Raw genomic sequence first — 22374 nt, forward strand, 5'->3', positions numbered from 1 at the left:
AATGAATCCACAGTAGACTTTTTCAGCTCAAAACTCCCCAATTCAGTTCTGACTTTCTATTGGTATTTTAAAGAATGTTGAGCGTATTTGATTGTTATTACATGATACCATATGGAAATATATACATATTTTTTTTTTGATAAATATTTTTATTTCCTGACTTGTGTTATCAATTATAAAAACATATGCATTGTAAAAGAGTCATTGGACGAAGTCTAAAACCAGGTATATATTATGGTGATGGCAGGTAGGTAGCTGGGTAGGCGGGTGAGAAAAAGTAGGTACCTTATTTGTGTAATCAACTCCTACACTTTCATCCCAGATCCCTGAAATTCCATTCGAAGATGTTAAAGTTGCAAACCTTGCTATTATGGTGTCAGACCAGCAATTAAACATCCCTATCTATTTAACCAAATTTAGCCATTTTCAAAGCTTTCCAAATATTTTACCTTAAGTTTTAACTTCATATAAACCAGGTTTATCCTGAATCCAACATGTATCCTCTTTCTACATGCCAATTTTCAACCTATTTTCAAGTCTGATAAGAAAAAAAACTTATCTTCCAAACAGAGGTACTCCAAAAATAACCATTGATTTTTTTATGGAAATCTCCAATTAGTATATGGAGTACATTAATCCTGAATTTTTAATGCAAGCTCATAGACAAGTGAATTTTTGCTCAAAATGGTCTAAAAATACTTCTCTTTCACCAAAGGTTGCATTTCTGCAAATTTGTGGGTACAATGACATCAAAAGCAATATTTTGTGTCAGAGTAGGGCTACTTTTAAATATGTTCTAAATTGGAGGGAGTAATTGATGGTCTAACACATAAAGGAATTGTTTGAGGATTTTTTCTCATTTTTCTTGTCTTGGGAACTTAGCCTTTTTTTGGTAAAATTTCAAAAGGTTTTACAATTTTTATACGACCGCAAAAATTTTAATTTTTTGGTCGTATATTGCTATCACGTTGGCGTCGTCCTCGTCGTCTGCGTCGTCGTCCGAATACTTTTAGTTTTCGCACTCTAACTTTAGTAAAAGTGAATAGAAATCAATGAAATTTTAACACAAGGTTTATGACCACAAAAGGAAGGTTGGGATTGATTTTGAGAGTTTTGGTCCCAACATTTTAGGAATTAGGGGCCAAAAAGGGCCCAAATAAGCATTTTCTTGGTTTTCGCACTATAACTTTAGTTTAAGTGAATAGAAATCTATGAAATTTTGACACAAGGTTTATGACCACAAAAGGAAGGTTGGGATTGATTTTGGGAGTTTTGGTTCCAACAGTTTAGGAATTAAGGGCCAAAAAAGGGCCCAAATAAGCATTATTCTTGGTTTTCGCACAATAACTTTAGTATAAGTAAATAGAAATCAATGACATTTTAACACAAGGTTTATGACCACAAAAGGAAGGTTGGGATTGATTTTTGGAGTTGAGGTCACAACAGTTTATGAATTAGGGGCCAAAAAGGGGCCCAAATAAGCATTATTTTTGGTTTTTGCACCATAACTTTAGTATAAGTAAATAGAAATCTATGAAATTTTAACACAAGGTTTATGACCATAAAAGGAAGGTTGGGTTTGATTTTAGGAGTTTTGGTCCCAACAGTTTAGGAATAACGGGTCCAAAGGGTCCAAAATTGAACTTTGTGTGATTTCATCAAAAATTGAATAATTGGGGTTCTTTGATATGACGAATCTAACTATGTATGTAGATTCTTAATTTTTGTTCCCGTTTTCAAATTGGTCTACATTAAGGTCCAAAGGGTCCAAAATTAAACTTAGTTTGATTTTAACAAAAATTGAATCCTTGGGGTTCTTTGATATGCTGAATTTAAAAATGTACTTAGATTTTTAATTATTGGCCTAGTTTTCAAGTTGGTCCAAATGGGGGTCCAAAATTAAACTTTGTTTGATTTCATCAAAAATTGAATAAATGGGTTCTTTGATATGCCAAATCTAATTTTGTATGTAGAAACTTAATTTTTGGTCCAGTTTTCAAATTGGTCTACATTAATGTCCAAAGGGTCCAAAATTAAACTAAGTTTGATTTTAACAAAAATTAAATTCTTGGGCTTATTTGATATGCTTTATCTAAATATGTACTTTGATTTTTGATTATGGGCCCAGTTTTCAAGTTGGTCCAAATCAGGATTCCATATCAAGTATTGTACAATAGCAATTAATTTTCAATTGCACATTATTGCACAATAGCAAGAAATATCTAATTGCACAATATTGTTCAATAGCAATTAATTTTCAGTTGGAGTTATCTTTCTTTATATAGAATAGTAGTTGATAATATATGTTGGAAATTTGCCAGACATGACTATGATGTCATTTTCTATTTTTATTTGCCAATAACTTTATGTAAATAACTTCATTGGAAATTTGCCAACATAAAATGTTGCTGATAAAGCTTATTTTCCTTATCTTATCTAAAATGTTTTTAGATAATGTATGTTGGACATTTGCCAGACATGACTATGATGTCATTTTCTATTTTTATTTGCCAATAACTTTATGTAAATAACTTCATTGGAAATTTGCCAATATAAAATGTTGCTGATGAAGTTTTTTTTATTGTTTTATACAATAAACAATGTATATTCACTTTTACTACCAACCAATCTTTACCATTCAGTGATAACAAGCACTTTAGTTTACATTTTAATATTTTATGATGTATTTAAAAGAGTAGTTATTGTTGCAAACTCCATTAGAAATTTGAATTGATATCAGTTTTGGAAAAAGGGAAACGGGGATGTGAAAAAAAAAGGGGGGGGTTAAATTTTTCTCATTTCAGATTTCATAAATAAAAAGAAAATTTCTTCAAACATTTTTTTGAGAGGATTAATATTCAACAGCATAGTGAATTACTCAAAGGCAAAAAAAACCTTTTAAGTTCATTAGACCACATTCATTCTGTGTCAGAAACCTATGCTGTGTCAACTATTTAATTTTAGATTTAAAAAGTTTGAAGAAGAAATCTTTAATTGATTTGTAAAATCTTGACATTTGTTTTGTGTAAAAAAAACCCATGTAATGTCAAAAATTTGATCACAATCCAAATTCAGAGCTGTATCACGCTTGAATGTTTTGTCCATACTTGCCCCAACTGTTCAGGGTTCAACCTCTGCGGTTGTATAAAGCTGCGCCCTGCGGAGCACCTGGTTTTTCATCAACTACTTTTAATGATACATATTGTTTTTGTCGAGCCTGCAACCATGTTGCAGACAGCTCCACATAGGGTTAGTAATCTGGTGGCAGTGTTTGCTACTTCTTAAAAGCTTAGTATTTCTGAAGTAGAATACCTGGATACTTCATACTTTGTATATAGATGCCTTATGTTATGAAGTTTTTGACTGTCATGTCTATTGTCCTTGACCTCATTTTCTTGGTTCAAAGACTTCTCTTAATTTCTCTTTTATTATGAGTAATAGGATAACTATATTCAGTATGTTTGTACCTTGGAAGGTCCTCATGCCCATCAGTTTTCACTTGACCTTGACCTCATTTCATGGATCCGTGAACAAGGTTAAGATTTGGTGGTGAAGTTCATTTCTCAGATACAATAAACAATAGGTCTACTATATTTGTGTATGGAATGATTGTAAGTTGTACATGTTTTACTGGCAGTTGTCATCTGACCTTGACCCCATTTTCATGATTCAGTAGTTATAGTTAAGTTTTTGTGTTTTGGTCTATTTTTCTAATGCTGTATGCAATAAGTCTTCTATGTTTGGTATATAAAATGATTGTTAGGTGTATATGTCTGTATGGCAATATTCATCCGACCATGACCACATTTTCAAGGTTCTTTTGTCAATTTTACGCTTTCCTGGTTAAGTTTGTTTCTTAGATACTATATGCTAAAGGTCAAATATTATATATCAAGCATGTAATGATTGTAAGGTATACATCTCTTTCTGGGAAGGTTCATCTGACCATTGATGGTTCATTGGTCAATCATGATTGTTTAATTTTCATGGTTGAGTTTTTTTCTTTGAATCTAAAAGCAATAGGTCAACTATATTTAGTGTATTGAATGATTGTAAGGTGTACATTTTTCGTTTTATTTATCTGACCTTGACCTCATTCTCTTGGATTAAGTAAAGTGTATGTGATTGTTGTGGTAAAGCTAGGTTTATATTTATGACTATTCACATAATATCAATGTTTTGTAAAGAAGGCAAGACATTTCAGCGTGGACACTGTTGTTTGAGTGTGTAGCTAAAGGTAATATCTTTGGTTAGCTTGCTTGTTAGCTGAACCGTGAAGCCATTGTTAGGTTAGGTAAACTACCCCCACTTTAAGAATAGACTAGTCTGACAGAAAACCAATCTATCTGTCTGTTGGACTATGCTACTTCAAAAGGAGGGTGGTATACCTAATCTAACAATGACTTCACGGTTCAGCTAACAAGCAAGCTAACCAAAGATATAACATTGGCTACACACTTGATGAAATGTGCTGTAATATTTCTGTGATGATTCCGATAGTTATAAAGCAACCGACTCAATCTACCTGTATCAGAGTTTCTCTTCGATTTTATTACTTTTAATTCTATGACAAATGATAATCAACTGTCTGAGGTTCTCGATAAATTGAATGATGCTTTTGTCCTTGTTGTACTGTCTATGACATTGATTAATTAGTAATTTGTGAAGCTTTATATCAGAATATATTTAAAATCAGAATACAAAAGCTGTATTGTTCAACAGTTCATATGGTTGCCTGGTGAACATGTCTTTAAAAGATTTAGCCGATTATTGATTCGTCTTTAATAACTAATCACTATCAAAATCCTTGATTTGTGTCTGTAACTAACAGGTGATGGGAATTATTTGATTGTCATAAATACTGATATTGTAAACCTCCGAGTAATTGGCATAAAATACATACCATAGTAACGGATTTCAAATAAAAGGTTTCTACGAAGTGTAGCTGTTTATATTTTCTGGATACAAGTGTTGACGTAAAATACATAGAACATGATATGAAGGACTTGGCCACGAACCTTGGAGGATTTTGACCGATGCATTTATTTTCAATCCGTAAACATGGGATTAATTTGTTGTAAAAATTCTCTTAAAACTGGTGATTACTTAGGTCCTGGAGGAAAATCTTTGACAGGTGCTTTCTTGGCCAATATTGGTGAAATACATTCATCTTTGGTGTATGGAATGGAAGATAAAACACAAACACAAACAAATGAATCTTCGAAGCCTGATATACAGAACCATGATGATACAGCGATAACAATAAACCACAATTGTGCCAGCCAGCATCGGTTCCATCGATCACTGCAGCGATTAAATTCATCAAACATGCCACCTATAGAAGTTTAGAATTAACATATGCCTTAAAGTTAATATGGTACATTTCTGGAACTAGTTATAGGAACGAAAAATTCATGATCATAACTAATGCTTGCCATGTATGTACACTTCAGACATTTGTTTAAACATTCTGTATTGTTTTTCATAAATCGTTTTGAAAATTTTAGTTTACTAGAATTTATCATGATTGTCCAACACTGAGAGTTTATCATGATTGTCCAACACTGAGAGTGTTAACTATGCCTGTCCCCATCGAAATATTTCGCTTATTAGGCAACAACCATTTTCTTATCTGGGGGGGCCTGGGATTTTTTTGAAAAAAATATTTTGATGGCCTAGCTGAAGGAAAAAAATTTTATGTTTTGCACTGTAGCTAAAAAAAATTATGCTGTCACCTGCTTGAAAAAAAATTTTGCACTGCTGAATTTGAGAATAGTGAAAATAACAACAGTTGAGACAGTGGAACAGCAGATTATAAACATCTGTCCAGTCTACAGATTAAGCTAAGATTTATATTTATACCTTATTACTTTTTAGCTCACCTGGCCCAAAGGGCCAAGTGAGCTTTTCCCATCACTTGGTGTCCGTCGTCCGTCGTCCGTCGTCGTCCGGCGTCGTTAACTTTTACAAAAATCTTCTCCTCTGAAACTACTGGGCCAAATTACATCAAACTTGGCCAAAATCATCATTGGGATATCTAATTTGAAAAATGTGTCCGGTGACCCGGCCAACCATCCAAGATGGCCGCCATGGCTAAAAATAGAACATAGGGGTAAAATGCAGTTTTTGGCTTATAACTCAAAAACCAAAGCATTTAGAGCAAATCTGACATGGGTAAACTTGTGTAACAGGTCAAGATCTATCTGCCCTGAAATTTTCAGATAAATCGGATAACCCGTTGTTGGGTTGCTGCCCCTGAATTAGTAATTTTAAGGAAATTTTGCTGTTTTTGGTTATTATCGTGAATATTATTATAGATAGAGATAAACTGTAAACAGCAATAATGTTCAGCAAAGTAATATTTACAAATAAGTCAACATGACCGAAATGGTCAGTTGACCCCTTTAGGAGTTATTGCCCTTTATAGTCAATTTTTAACCATTTTTCGTAAATCTTAGTACATTTGTAATATTTTACAAAAATCTTCTCCTCTGAAACTACTGGGCCAAATTAATCCAAACTTGGCCACAATCATCTTTTGGGTTAGTAGTTTGAAAAATGTGTCCGGTGACCCGGCCATCAAACCAAGATGGCTGCCATGGCTAAAAATAGAACATGGGGTAAAATGCAGTTTTTGGCTTATAACTCAAAACCCAAAGCATTTAGAGCAAATCTGACACGCAGTAAAATTGTTTATCAGTTCAAGATCTATCTGCCCTTAAATTTTCAGATGAATCGGACAACCTGTTGTTGGGTTGCTGGCCCTGAATTAGTAATTTTAAGGAAATTTTGCTCTTTTTGGTTATTATCTTGAATATTATTATAGATATAGATAAACTATAAACAGCAATAATGTTCACCAAAGTAAGATTTACAAATAAGTCAACATGACTGAAATGGTCAGTTGACCCCTTTAGGAGTTATTGCCCTTTATAGTCAATTTTTAACCATTTTTCGTAAATCTTAGTAATCTTTTACAAAATCTTCTCCTCTGAAATTATTTGGCCAAATTAATCCAAACTTGGCCACAATCATCTTTTGGGTTAGTAGTTTCAAAAATGTGTCCGGTGACCCGGCCATCTAACCAAGATGGCCGCCATGGCTAAAAATAGAACATGGGGTAAAATGCAGTTTTTGGCTTATAACTCAAAACCCAAAGCATTTAGAGCAAATCTGACATGGAGTAAAATTGTTTATCAGGTCAACATTTATCTGCTCTGAAATTTTTAGATGAATCGGACAACCCGTTGTTGGGTTGCTGACCCTGAATTGTTAGTTTTTAAGGAAATTTTGCTGTTTTTGGTCATTATCTTGAATATTATTATTGATAGAGATAAACTGTAAACAACAATAATGTTCAGCAAAGTAAGATTTACAAATAAGTCAACATGACCGAAATGGTCAATTGACCCCCTTAGGAGTTATTGTTCTTTATAGTCAATTTTTAACAATTTTCATAAAATTTGTAAATTTTTACTAACATTTTCCACTGAAACTAATGGGCCAAGTTCATTATAGATAGAGATAATTTTAAGCAGCAAGAATGTTCAGTAAAGTAAGATGTACAAACACATCACCATCACCAAAACACAATTTTGTCATGAATCCATCTGCTTCCTTTAATATTCACATAGACCAAGGTGAGCGACACAGGCTCTTTAGAGCCTCTAGTTGTATTTTCCTGTAATAGTGTTTAATCCAGAAATATTTAAAAGCATTCCAAATCTCCCGTATGTATGCTACTACATTAAGACATACTTAAAACTGCAACTATTATAAACATGATATGGTCATTTTATAACAGGGATAGATATGGTATCATATTAAAACAGTCTTTTCAAGTAGCCCTGATTGTGTAGGACACAGACTTGTATACCGGTAGTATTTTCCTTTGTATCATTCTTTATTAACCAACTAAGTACATTATTGCCAAAAATGACTGGTTATTAAAAATAACATATTTTCTGTAATGGTCCTGTTTTTCTGTAATGGCCCTGTTTTTTTCTGTAATGGCCCTGTTTTTCTGTAATGGCCCTGTTTTTCTGTAATGGCCCTGTTATTTCTGTAATGGCCCTGTTTTTCTGTAATGGCCCTGTATTAATGCCCAGCTTGTCTGTATTAAGCCCAGTTAGGGTTTTTAATAAATTTAATAAAATTAAGCTGTAATTAGTATAATACCTTTCTGTATTTTATTTAATTTAGTAACCAGCAACACAGTAAAGAGTATACCTTTTTGTATTTTATTTAATTTAGTAACCAGCAACAAACTTTAAAGAACCCTATAAAGGGATCACTGTTCGTCCTGTTTTTCAACACTTAACTTCTTTCAACTTAATATCTTGGATATTTGGTATATTTAAAGCTTGATCATGGTGAAGTACAAATTATTTTTTTTCAAACTAAACTGTAATTAAAAGAGTAAGAGAGTACATCAAGTTGGCAGCAACACATACACTTTTTCAGTTGGTTAATAAATGTATTAAGAAATGGGTGTTTTTATAAAGGCCCTGTTATATGTCCTTGGTCAGTAATAATGGCCTCGGATGTCTGTAATGGCCCTCGGCGTTGCCTCGGGCCATTACAGACTTCCTCGACCATTATTACAGACCTTGGACATATAACAGGGACATTATAAAAATACCCATTCATTAATACTATAGTATCATTCTTTATACCTCTTTTTTCAATGGAATGTCAATTATCATAGTTGGAAACAGTGGATGCTTATAATTTGGAGCTACTCACTCTTTGCCATTACATATGGCAATGGTGGCCACTTCAATTGCAGTATTAAAATTCAAGGACTGTGGTACCTGTATGACGGACTCAGAGAATATCATAATGTAGAAAGTGGGCTAAAAAAAACAACAGAGACAACAGAGACAGAGCCATGCACTTTACATTTTACATCAATTAAAAAATTAAAATGAATTTTATGTAAATTTTATGGTTTTGAGAAAAAAAAAATGTATTTCATATATCCACATTATAGGGAAAAAATTGCTTTCCTTCTCATAAGAAAAAAAAAATTTATCGGAGGAAGGTTCTGAAAAAAAATTTATGAACATAATATAAATCCCAGGCCCCCCCCCCCAGATAAGAAAATGGTTGTTGCCTTATTTTTGTACCAAATCTCTATCACTAATTTCATATATAAAAATACAGAAATGGGACATGATCGAGATGTCACAACATTCTTAAAAATATGAACATTACAATAATGTAGCTATCAACACAGGGCCTGTAAGAATAGGCAAAGACAAATAAGTTAAAAAAACACAAATATAGGGGTAACCCAAATTTGAAATACCAAAATATAATATCATGACTACCAAAGTATGACAGAAAATAACGAAACGAGTTTATGTAAAATGATGTGATAAGCAATATGGGTTCTGGGAGATACATTAAGCATGAGGCAAGGTAATCATCGGAGAGCTTACCTAATACAGTAACAGCAAACCAGTAAAACCAGTTTAAATCTTTTGAATTTGGTTTATTTCATCTGACCGGTACCTTAAACAAATACATCCAAGCAAACAGTGTCAGGAGAAAAAAGAAATTAAAAATCTCAAAAACGTGTAAATAAACTAGAATGCAATCCATGATATAATAAATAATAAAATAAAATTCTTTATTTAACGAAGGTAACACATTTAACAATTACATGTTAATCTTCCATGAGGCCTTCAAAAACTATTAATACAAATATATAGAAAACAAAGAGAAATAAATACATACAATAAATAATACATAATACAGTTCAATATAGCAGCTTAAATATTGAATAAGTACATATATGCATTCAATAGAAGAAGAAAACAATACATTAGTTTCGTGCATCTTTATTCTGTTCAGTTAGAAAATAGTTTTAACAGTTGGTCTTGAAAGTATCTAAATTGTCTATTTCTTTAATTTTATTTGGTAAACTATTCCAGGTAATAAGACCAGAATATTTAAATGTTCTTTTTAAAAAATCAGAATTAGGTCTTGGTACATGAAGAAGTCCGGATGTTGTCGACCTCAGACAATAATTATAAAGATCAGCACAAGCAGTAAATCTGATAGATAAATAATCAGGTGCTAGACCATTCATACATGTATACATTAACACAGCTTGAAAATAGTGTATTCTCGTAAATATAGTCATCCATGCAAGTTTTTTAAACATTACTGTTGATTGAAAATCAAAAGAAACAGCTAAAACTAATATCTTGCAACACGTTTTGGGAGCTGATGTATCCTCTCCAGATTACTGTGTGTGGTCAGACCCCATACTTTTCAACAGTAGTCAATAATGAGTAATATATAGCTATTGTAAAAAAGAATAAGACCCTTTAATGGTAAATAACTTTTCAACCTTTTTAACAAATAAATTTTGGTCGAAATAGTTTCGCATATTTTATCAATTTGAATTGACCATGATAGGTTTTTATCAATATGAATTCAGAGAAGTTTTTCAACTTCAACATTATCTAAAGTGATATTATCTGGTGATAAAACACATAAACATTCATTACAGTTTATCAGTTTTCTGTCTGATATCGTATTTGATAATTCGCATTAGAGACAGAGGGGTCCGCTCATGTCATGCACCAGCGATTCCCAATATAATCAACTATGTTCTACCACGAAAGGAGGAACCGACCCCCTGCCGCCCCCATATTCACCTCTGAATTAATGATTTGCTATCCGGACTGTAACTTTCCAGGGTACAGTTGTTCTTGGGTGGTTTTTGACTTTTTTCTATAATGTGTGTTCTATTCGGATATTTCTACTTATTCAAACCAATTATATATTTATTTTGATTTACATGAGTTGGATCTCTTGTGTTCAGGTCGTCCTGCACATGCATGAAATATTTGCCACTGGACGTTAAGCAACCAACAATCAATCGTGTGTTCAGATATTCCCATAAGTAACATTCTTATGAAATAAAAAATGGATATGTTTGATACAAAACATGGCGAAATATCCAAAAATATATCAATCTTATAAAATGAAAATATACTGATAATATTATTGCGAAAAAAATCTCGAAGAAAAGACTCACAGCGGTGCACAAAAGGCAACCTAGAAAACTAAAGACTGGGCAACAAGAACCCCACCAAAAGCCTGTGTTCATCCCAGGTAACCTTGAAGGGTAAGCAGACCTTGCTTCACTTGTGACGCCCATCATCCCAGGTAACCTTGAAGGGTAAGCAGACCTTGCTTCACTTGTGACGCCCATCATCCCAGGTAACCTTGAAGGGTAAGCAGACCTTGCTTCACTTGTGACGCCCATCATCCCAGGTAACCTTGAAGGGCAAGCAGACCTTGCTTCACTTGTGACGCCCATCATCCCAGGTAACCTTGAAGGGTAAGCAGACCTTGCTTCACTTGTGACGCCCATCATCCCAGGTAACCTTGAAGGGTAAGCAAACGACCTTGTGATGCCCATCGTGTTGCTCATCTAAGTATTCAGTCGGTGATAAGTCTAATTAAATAGGTCGAGATACATAGAACGTGATTGTGGTAACGACAGTTGGACCATACCTGTCGTCATCAGCTCGTAATGAAGTCCGTTTTATGCTCGAGGGGATGATTTTAAATTCACCTCTTTGTCCTAAAGTTTTGTTCTCAACCAACCTTTATTTTTTTTTATTTTATTTTTTTTATTTTGGGATTGATTAATTGTCTTCATTGTTTAAGCGAGACAAAGGATACGAAAGGGATAATCAAACTCCGTAAGAAAGAATAAATAATGCCATGGGAAAGAAACATAAAAATGACAGAAAGACAAATAATAGAATACAAAACGCAACATAGATAACAACAGACTAATCAACACGAACTCCAAAATGTAGGAATGATCAAGTGTACTCTGGATGGGCTAGACGAACTCCAAAATGCGGGAATGATCAAGTGTGCTCTGGATGGGCTAGACGAACTCCAAAATGTAGGAATGATCAAGTGTGCTCTGGATGGGCTAGACGAACTCCAAAATGCTGGGATGATCAAGTGTGCTCTGGATGGGCTAGACGAACTCCAAAATGCTGGGATGATCAAGAGTTGTCTGGATGGGTTAGCAGATCCACATGTGATATGCTTATTATGGCGTAACTAGTTACAAATCAAAATAGTCAAGAGGTTCATGTTGGCAGATATAAATAAAAGAAGCTATTTTATAGCAATTGCTTATTTATTTTCACTTTTTTAGACACACTTAAGTTTTGGAGAATATTCATGCTCATCCTGCCTTATGCAAAGTTATTTATGTTCAGTTCTAACCGGGCATAGTTATTTATTTTCAACCCCCGCTACAGAAAATCAAATGTCCGTCGCCTTTATTCAAAACAGTACATTTTGTTAACTTAGAAAATTTACAAACTAGCTCTTTTCTTGCAATGTGTTAGAATTTTGGGCAAATGTGTGAGCTGACATGAATTAACATGAAATAGTGGACATAATAAATTGGGATAAAGATATGGTAAATCGAGATATATATACTTATTCTTGTTCTTATCGTGCTTCCTGCAGGGAATGATACTAATTATTGTAACAAAAAGTCAAAAGAATTTCAAGTACAATTTCAGTTTTCTTAAACCTTGACCTTTTAAGACAAAAAAAATGATTATAAATATAGTAATAATAATTGTAAAAAAATAATGCAACAGATATAAGAGTTATTTTAATTTATTCTTATAGAAAACAACACAGCTTATATGTGCATACTAGTGTCAGAATATATGCATATACGGTAAACACATTATTGCAAAACAACTGTAGACAAGAAAATTACATATTACAGTGGTGTATATAGAGAAAAAATTCCTACATTTGTAATTAGAAAATATTTTATTACATACTATGTCAATTGATCCCGGTTAAACAATTGTAAAAATAGTAATACGTTTGAGTGTACTGTATCATTTTTTTATATCATATTTGAAAATTTTAATGGAAATAAAATTCATTTTCAATACCACTTAGTTACAGAAATCACCAACTACTTTTCCCGTCTTTGCAGCGTATAATATAAAGCTTGCGTAGATGTGCATTGATCCTCACATACTGTAGTGATAAGCTTTAAATTTTATTAAATAACACTGCAATGTTAATATGAATCAATTATTATAATTGTAAGTAATTATAGTTTTTAGTTTGACCGTCAGCTTTTTCTTTTGAAGTCTTTCACATTTTTCATGTCAGGGCCTTATATAGCTGTAGATACGGTACGAGATTTCTCATTATTGAAGACCATACAGTGAGCTATACTTTCTTATATCATCTTGATTCTCTGTTGAAATAAGATAAATGAATGTACACGTAGGGAAAAAAGTTACGGATAAAAAGTCACAGGAAAAAGGTCATTTCAGAAAATAAAGTCACTATAAAATAAAACAAATAGTAAATGCGTACATATTAATATAAACTTTTTGTATATAATTATACTTTAGAAAAAAAGAATTTATAAAACATATGATGTCCCAGGTTACAATTATCATACATGTCATCATGTCTAAAACCTATAAAGGTTGAACTATGGAAAATGAAGAAACGAAAATCTGTAATCATTTCCAGGTTATTTCACTTTATCTGACAAGTTCTTGTGTGCATAGATATATACAGATTTATAAGAAGATATGCCGCACTTCTCCAATTTTGAAAAAAAACGATCGAATGGCAACTTTTAAAATAACTTTAAATAATAGAAAAACGAAATATTGAAGAAATTCTTTTACATATTTATTGTTTCTTGCACAAATCGCTTCTGGTTTCGTCCCGTTCATGAGAAAACTACAAAAAAGGAAAAACAACCCACAACAGAATTATAAATGATGCAAAAAGAAGTTTTGGCGAGTGGGTTGTTGTAACCGAAGAATTTGCTGGGTCGTACTTGACAGTTGTCGATTTCGGTATAACGAGTGGACGTTTCGTCGTTTTTGTTACTGGCTTTGGTGTTGTAGTAGTAAAAGTGGCAGTAGTAGTAGTTGTTGTTGTTGTTGTTGATGATGTTGTTGATATTTTCGTCGTTGTCGGATTCAAGAAGTGTGGTACATTGTTTAACCAGAAGTTAACTCTGTCTTGAAAGAGATTAGAGCCTGTTGACATTTTTACCGACATTTTGAGAAATGCTTTGTCGTCTGGTAAATACTGTGGCCATGTTTGTGTCAGTTGGTCATCATTCGGGTTTCTAAAATGTGTAAAATAAATTTTCATTTAACTTTATTGCAACTTTTAGCTTTAAATTATAAACAGACAATTTTTTTTATAAAGTCACAATCGCATTGCTCCATTTATACATTTTAAAATGTAAGCATTATCTTCGTAACTCACAAGTAAGAGAACATTTGATTAATAAGAAACTTGCAAGTACAGCACCGCTGTTTTTTTTTTTTTTTTGTTTTTTTTTTATCGCGTTCATTTGCAGAAACTTCTTTGCAAGGGTCTTCTATATCACTTCAAATTGTCAAAATGTGACGAATTCGAAATAGAAGTTCCTGTCATAAAATAAGTTCCAAGTGGAAGAAATATTCTGTAATGGAATTATAGACTATCCGGTTGATCATCGGCAAGATCAAAGGAAAATTTCGTAAAATAGCGATAACAAATATTATCGCTTTGTTACGAAATTTTACATTGATTTTACAGACTTACATTTTTTTCTCAGCACAGTGGAGTGATATGAAAGATTATCGTTATTTTTAAGAAATTTGCCTTTGATCTTGCCGAAGAATAATTTCTCTTCTCAGCGGAGTCAAGTGGTATGAAAAATTGTCGCTAGATGGTGCACGTGGTGTTTTCAATGAATGAAATGAATTAAATTGACAATGACGTCATAGGTAAAATAGCGATAAACAGATTATCATTGGCCATCTCAACGATAAATTATAATTATCGCTAGAAACTAAGGGCCCACGTGATGCTGTTAAAGAAATTTACAACGTCGTCATATATATAATAGGGTTGGTTAAAACATATTTTATTGTCTAAATATACAATAGGATTGGATACAAGTTATAACAACTTAATAATATAATAGGTAAAATAGCGATAAACAAGATTATCATTGGTCATCTCAACTCGATTGATCTTCTCACTTGCGTCGTACCGACTCAAGCGAGAAAATTATTATCGTTGCGATGACTAACGATAATCTATTATTATATAGTAGAAAAGTGAAAATATTTCCATCTTGTTCCATTCACAGCACGCGTTTTTCTCATTATTTGCAGACAGAGTTGATCTCCATCAATAAGTAAGCATACTTACCCGGTTTTGATGAAGTTGCTGTAATATTTTATAGCAGAGTCTGTAAGAGATATAAGAAAGTCTGGAAACACATCCGGGTTAGAACTATGTAAAGTTTTGGTCTGCAATAAGTACAACATTGCGTCAACATCGATAGTTCCATTCATCCATTCATTGCCTTGCATAAACGAATTTGCTGGCGATATCTCTGACCAAAAAGAAAGATAAACTTTCTTATTTGAATGTGTTTTTAAATGGGTATTCAGTAAATCTGTTACCGGTGCATATGTAAAGAAATCTCCTATTGCTCTAAGAACATTACGACTTTGCTCTTTTTCATCGCTAGACGAGTACCAGTCGCATATCATTTTTTTAAGGTCGTCTATTTTTGTGGTCTGATAAAATGGAGAGATGATATTTGGAATGTAATAATTGCATAATACAGTTTTTGGTACCTTCTGGCTTGTTTCAAAGTTATATTGAGTTTGTAATGGTGCTAATTGTTCGTAAACATTGATAAAATTTTCATATTCAGATAATGTGCTCACAACATCTACAGGTATTAGAGATTTAAAGTCAGTTGTAGGAAGAATAAATTCATTGTCGACAACGGGTCCAAAATGATACCAAAATGTGTCTGAATAAGTGGAAACAAGACCACTCACAATTGGCGCTTTTTCTAAAATTTCACTTTCAGTTTTAGACATTAAACAATCATATATTTGCTGTGAAGTAAACACCACACTATTTTGAGACGCGTCGGGGCATAACTGATTTGCCAGAGTTTGTGAATATTCTTCTGCTTTTTTCCATAACGCCCCATGTGTATTAGCAACCGTAGAGAAAAGCATAACTCTTTGGAAATTTCCAAAATTTAGAGGAGAACTTGCTTGTAAAGTGGTACATAGTCCAGTAGATTGAAAGCCTCCTAATGTTATCCGAGATGGATCACCACCAAATGCTTGTATATTGGACTTAACCCATTCTATTGCCATCTTCTGGTCCCATAACCCAAAGTTTCCAGGAATAACAGAATCACCAGTGGAAAAGAATCCGAACACACCTAATCGAAACGCTACAACTACGTTAATTACATCTCCGTACAAAACTAAATCTGACGTTGGTAGAAGTCCTCTCTGGCCAGACTCAAATTTTTCGCCGGCAAACCAAATAACTACTGCTTTGTTGGAAGTTGTGTCGGACACAGGAACAAATAAGTCTAGTAAAAGACAGTCTTCACTTATATCTCCACTTGGGAGAAAATCGACCATCCAGTCGGCAATAACTTGGCTGCAAATTCTTCCGCCTGTTATTGTGCCGTCTATGATACCTCCCCAAGATTTCAGTGGTTCCGGTTTTTCGAATCTCTTTGGTGGTTCAGCATACGGAATCGCGATGAAACTTTGAATGGCCTTGCCATTTGTATCCATCTGTAAACCTTTAATCTGCCCGAGTTCTGTCGAAACAATCACTTCAGTAGGTAAGCTAATTTCACCAAAGGAATACACTGGATACAGCAAAAGAGCAAATAAATTCCAGATTCGTTTATACATCTGTAAAATAGTTAAGTTATACTTGAAAATTTCAAAACCTCAAGAAACCAAGAGATATAAATTGCATGATATAAGTATGTAAGAATATCTACATTAGATGTATGTTTCATTATAATATTTTATTCTGATTGGCTAACTGCACATCACGTGTTATTCCGTAAGCAGTTGCATTGCTCAATACAATTTTCACTCATGATAACACGTGCTCCATGTGAATTAAATAATAAAATATATAAAATTCGTGTTTTCATGATCATAGCTAAAAAATGTAATTATAAGTATTGAATGCTTCTTTTTGTAACTTTATAGGGTTGTAAAAGCGTTGACCGTGCGTACATTTTTGGAATTTCCGCGCTTCATACAAAATGTACTTCGGTCAACGCTTTTACACCCCAATAAATTTACAAAAAGAAGCATTCAATTCTTAAATAACAAACAAACTGTTATTCTTGGAAAGCTACTAGCTTGCAATCTGAATGGTGTAAATTGCAACCATGGCTGATAAACTATTTACACCCGGGGAGGAAAACAAAGATTAATTTGTTAACGCCCCTGACTTTTAGCAGGAGAAGATTTTGTAAGAGGCTATATTTATACGGATGTTGAGTCATACATCCAGGTATAAGAATTACTGAAGTAACCATGGAAACGCATCTTAAGAACTAAATTCGGTATCTTATTGTCATCAGGGTGCATAACTTTAGAAAGAACTTATAAAATCTTTATGATCTACCTTCACTTATTCATCTCGCGGGAAAATATTCACAAGTCTTGAACAGCGTAAACATTTCAATATACTATTACAGTACCAAAATTGCCCCCATTTTGTTTTTAATATTAAGTGATTTGGATTTTTTATCATGAATTTGTCATTAAACACGTCTTTCAACATATTTTATGTTTTGAAAATATTTGACCTTGTCAGTTTAAGAGGAGAGAAGAAATAAAAAATCGACCAATCACAATAATAAGCGCTTATTGCCAACGATCGAAAGGTAGACATCAATTGATGACGACAGCTGCTTTAAAAAAAATCAAATCTCTGAACTTCAGCCGAAAATTTTAGAAAACGAAACTATAAGAAATCTAATGACTTCACGGTTCAGCTAGTAAACAAGCTAACCAAAGATATTACCTTCAGACTCAGTGCAATTGTAACAGTATATTTCTTCCTCTCTGTGATATGTTATCCTGGGGATAATTTGTCACAGTAATTTATTTTTCAGATATGCTATTTCATAGGTAGATTTTTTCCAGAGGAGTAAAAATCTATCTGTGTTATGCAGATAGTATGTACCAGTATATATTTTCCGTTCCATATTTCACAGAACCTTGTGAAATAGAGTCCCATTAACTACTTTTTAAGTTACTTGCAATCAAAATATATCTGACCATATTTATAAATGTTTCGCAAAGTAGAACAAATTTGCATACTTTATCAATCAAAGGGAGGTAATTATGAGCAATTTATATTTTAAAGATATTAAAATATCATATTCTTGAATCTATTTCATAGTGAAATTTTTCCTTGAATCTAAAGTTTTATATTCATTTATATTAAATGATGACTTACATGTAAAACATGATTTAATAAGACAGATAATATTTCAAGGTAAATACTATCCAGCTGTTGAAATTGCGTTTGTTCCAATATATTCTTATGCTATGATTTCGGTATAATCAACAACTTCATCTTTGTCCCCAGACAAAACTATCATCATACTCAAATTCTTCCATTACTGTTTACAGTAGTAATGCAACTATATTTCTACCTTTACGTTTTGATTTAGATCTGAAAGCAACTCACCTTTACCTTTATTTCACTAATTAATACCTTATTTTATATATATTAGATTAATCATGATATTATTTCACAATTATGGTCTTTGTAATTACTTCTGGGTTTCTTTCATATGTTTCATGATAATTGTCTTTTTAAAAGATGATATTTACTTGAATATTTCAGGACATTATTTTCAATGATAATTTGTGAAATTATTTCCCATTATAATACATTTTTATTAACAATTTAGTTTTAATTCAAATACACTATTAGAATGAAATTCAAAACAGTGTGGCTGTGACCATTGATTGACACATTAAATTCATCCATTGACTGGGACAATTTAGGTGAACGTTTGTATGTAACAACCACTGCTCACTATGTACTTTTTAAAGGCACTTAAACTATGGGGTCACCAAAGGTTCTCAACACCTTAATAAAGTAATTCGAAAAATTAATCAGAAATAACACGATGTTTTGATTTATATCAATTATATAAATCAAAACATAGAATGAAATTCAAAACAGTGTGGCTGTGGCCATTGATTGACACATTAAATTCATCCATTGACTGGGACAATTTAGGTGAACGTTTGTATGTAACGACCACTTCTCACTATGTACTTTTTAAAGACACTTAAACTATGGGGTCACCAAAGGTTCTCAACACCTTAATAAAGTAATTCGAAAAATTAATCAGAAATAACACGATGTTTTGATTTATATCAATTATATAAATCAAAACATAAAGGTTATTCCTGATTATTTTTTCGAATTATTTTATAATTAAAGGCGTTAAGAAACCTTTGGTGACCCCACAGTTTAAATGTCTATCGTAGGTACGTCGTGAACAGTGGTCGTTACAGACAAACGTTCACGTAAATTGTCCCAGTCAATGAATGAATTTAATGTGTCAATCAATGGCCACAGCCACACTGTTTTGAATTTCATTCTAAAGGTTATTCCTGATTAATTTTTCGAATTATTTTATAATTAAAGGCGTTAAGAAACCTTTGGTGACCCCACAGTTTAAATGTCTATCGTAGGTACGTCGTGAACAGTGGTCGTTACAGACAAACGTTCACGTAAATTGTCCCAGTCAATGGATGAATTTAATGTGTCAATCAATGGCCACAGCCACACTGTTTTGAATTTCATTCTATTATTTCGTAGCATTTGTTAAGATTAAGTTTTTTTTAATATAACTATTCGTAAGTTTAACTACCCAGATAGAATTTCACGGCAAAGGAAAAAATATCCTAGGGAAATATTTTCCTCTGATTCAAAAAATAACAACTGCTGTGAAATTTTTTCCACCTGATCAAATTTCACCCGGATATAATTATGCTTTACACATGTAGCTGTAATTTAGTTAAGCTTTTTTCTTTCGTTGATGTCTTATACAAGACTATTTAATGTAATACCTAAAAAAATAATGTGTTATATATATATATGTATGTTAATTGTACACTTTTGTTTAACCCATCAGAGATGAATATCATTGTTGTACAATATAGTTCATATAAATGTATTTACCATTCTAAATTTTTCAACTATAAAATTTTGATCAATCTGCTAATTTGTGCTGTAAACCAGACACCTTGCGATTTGTTATCGATATAATTATGTGCTAATCCGATAGTAATTGAGGGATACACACAATTAAATACGAAGAAAATAACCTAGATCTACCAATTATTAAAACTTCAGCCTAAATCTAAATTGACCTACAGTATCAAAATAAAACTGTTTGACCTTCAAATTTTATTGTTTGGTTGTATTTATCAATTGTGGTTGTGTAATGACACCCATTGAGGTTGAAAATCCTCCCTCCCCTTCCATAATCCCTTTTCACCAATTAGACATATACTCAGCACAGAAAAGTGTAGATAAGTGATGTATTCATTTTTACTATGACCTTATTAATACTGATAAAATTTTCAAATAAACATAATCGTTAACCTTCACTCATATATTAGAATTTAAGAATTGAATGCTTTTTTTTGTAAATGTATAATGTTGGTGTGAAAGTGTGACTGAAGGCACATTTAGTGCGAAGAGGGTGAGCACTTTTTGGGGTCAAATTTTAATACAGATATTAAATTCTTTCCTTTCTTCTGAAAAATATGTACATTCTAAAATATAGTGAAATTCATCTCAAATTTCATTTCTATAACACAAGTAACATGTTCGATTTTCTCTAAGTATGTTTTTTTTCCATCTACCAGATCCAATTGGGAGGTTGTGATTTACGGTTCTAAATCTACAAAGAGTGAAAACGTGTTTATCGTCTAGCTTGTTGAAATAGTTCTCGAAAGCAAAACTTTCTTTATAAATGCAATAGTTAACCTTTTTAGGACTGTTACTAATATTTGAACTCCAAGTTTGGATAAATTGGTCATTGAAAAATCCATTCTATATATTCAGCTTTAAACCGACCCATACATAAAAAGAAACAATCAAATTCTGTCTCAGAATTGACAATGTCCATCTTAACTTCTCTAATATGTGAACACTTTATAATTTTAGGCCTCAAATACTCTATGTTTAATTTTGCCTGTAAAATTGCGCAAATGTTGCTTTTTATTTTTGGTGCAAATGAAACATAACCTTGTGGTGCAAATGAAAGATTGGACTTTTTAAAAATTGGTACAAATGCATTGCGCCAATTATAACCATAAACTGTTAAGCTGCTTCGATGTTTGGACGCATCGATATCGGAAATTTATATTAAGACACAATTGGAACTAAAAGAAAAAAAACTAATTATTTCAAGTCATACATCCAAAAGTAAATATTGTATAGGAGATATTATTTCACTAGTACCGTGACACATTGGCTTTCTTTTAAAATTCACAAAGCCTTAAATTGTTGGTGTCCTCCGACAACTTTTGCAATTATTTCGGTAAATTTCCGGCAGTCAGAAAAAAAACCAGCAATATCGGACAATAGCAATTGGCGTTCTAATGATGTAAATGAGTGAGTTAAATATTTTTTTTTTTTCGTTTAGTGTACCCATTATTACTATTTAAGAATTGAATGCTTCTTTTTGTAACTTCATTGGGGTGTAAAAACGTTGACCGAAGTACATTTTGTATGAAGCGCGGAAACGCTTCATACTAAAAATGTGCGCACGGTCAACACTTTTTACAACCCTATGAAGTTACAAAAGGAAGCATTCAATACTTATAATTACATTTGCTTAGCTATGACCATGAAAACACAAAATAAATTTATTATTGTTTTATTTAATTCACCTGTGCACTTTATTGTGGGACCACGTGTTATCATGCCGGAATGAAAAGTTCTATTGAGCAATGCAATTGCTTACGGAATAACACGTGATGTGCAGTTAGCCAATCAGAATAAATTATCATAATGAAACATACATATAATGTAATTATTTGTTAGTAATACAGTTAATTTCATGTGTATGAAAATCTTACCTTGTTATGAAAGGTATACAATTAATGACAACCGATTTTCATGAAATTTTAAAGAACATTAAATGTCCACATAAATACATGACCAGGACAGTATAAATCCAGACTAATATCATACTGTGTATTACGTAAAAAAATACAAACCAATCAGTGGGATTTAAACAAAATTTAAAGACTTTTTCGGTCAGTTAGTTTGTAATCCAGATGTGTAATTCCTTTAAGTCCTTTGTCTGTTATTCATCTTATACTTTACCATGCGTATAAAACAAATACCGTGTGTTCTCATTCTGCTTGAATTTAAAAAAAAAATGACTGAACTCGCGGAAATTTTGGACAGGTCAAGTTGTTAGGCTAATTAATT

At 32.5% G+C, this 22374-nt stretch overlaps 1 protein-coding gene across 1 annotated transcript; it reads right to left on the reverse strand.

Moving 5' to 3' along the window:
- Positions 1–12659: 12659 nt before the first annotated feature.
- Positions 12660–22121, reverse strand: LOC143045632 (neuroligin-4, X-linked-like). Its single transcript, XM_076218258.1, has 3 exons — positions 22017–22121; positions 15256–16787; positions 12660–14176 (listed from the first exon to the last, which is right to left on the reverse strand). Exons 2-3 carry the CDS (start codon positions 16785–16787, stop codon positions 13780–13782), a joined length of 1929 nt encoding a protein of 642 aa, XP_076074373.1. The 5' UTR covers positions 22017–22121; the 3' UTR covers positions 12660–13779.
- Between the last annotated feature and the right edge of the window lie 253 nt (positions 22122–22374).

This window comes from Mytilus galloprovincialis, chromosome 9, assembly GCF_965363235.1.
Source record: "Mytilus galloprovincialis chromosome 9, xbMytGall1.hap1.1, whole genome shotgun sequence".
In the NCBI taxonomy this organism is placed as follows: domain Eukaryota; kingdom Metazoa; phylum Mollusca; class Bivalvia; order Mytilida; family Mytilidae; genus Mytilus; species Mytilus galloprovincialis.

What these genes read in the sequence shown, in the direction of transcription:
- LOC143045632 (XM_076218258.1), bottom strand. Translation starts at nt 16,787, where the DNA reads ATGTATAAACGAATCTGGAATTTATTTGCTCTTTTGCTGTATCCAGTG. An exon ending in AGCAACTTCATCAAAACCGG is followed by an intron (nt 14,177 to 15,255) that starts GTAAGTATGCTT and finishes TACACATTTTAG; the next exon opens with AAACCCGAATGATGACCAAC.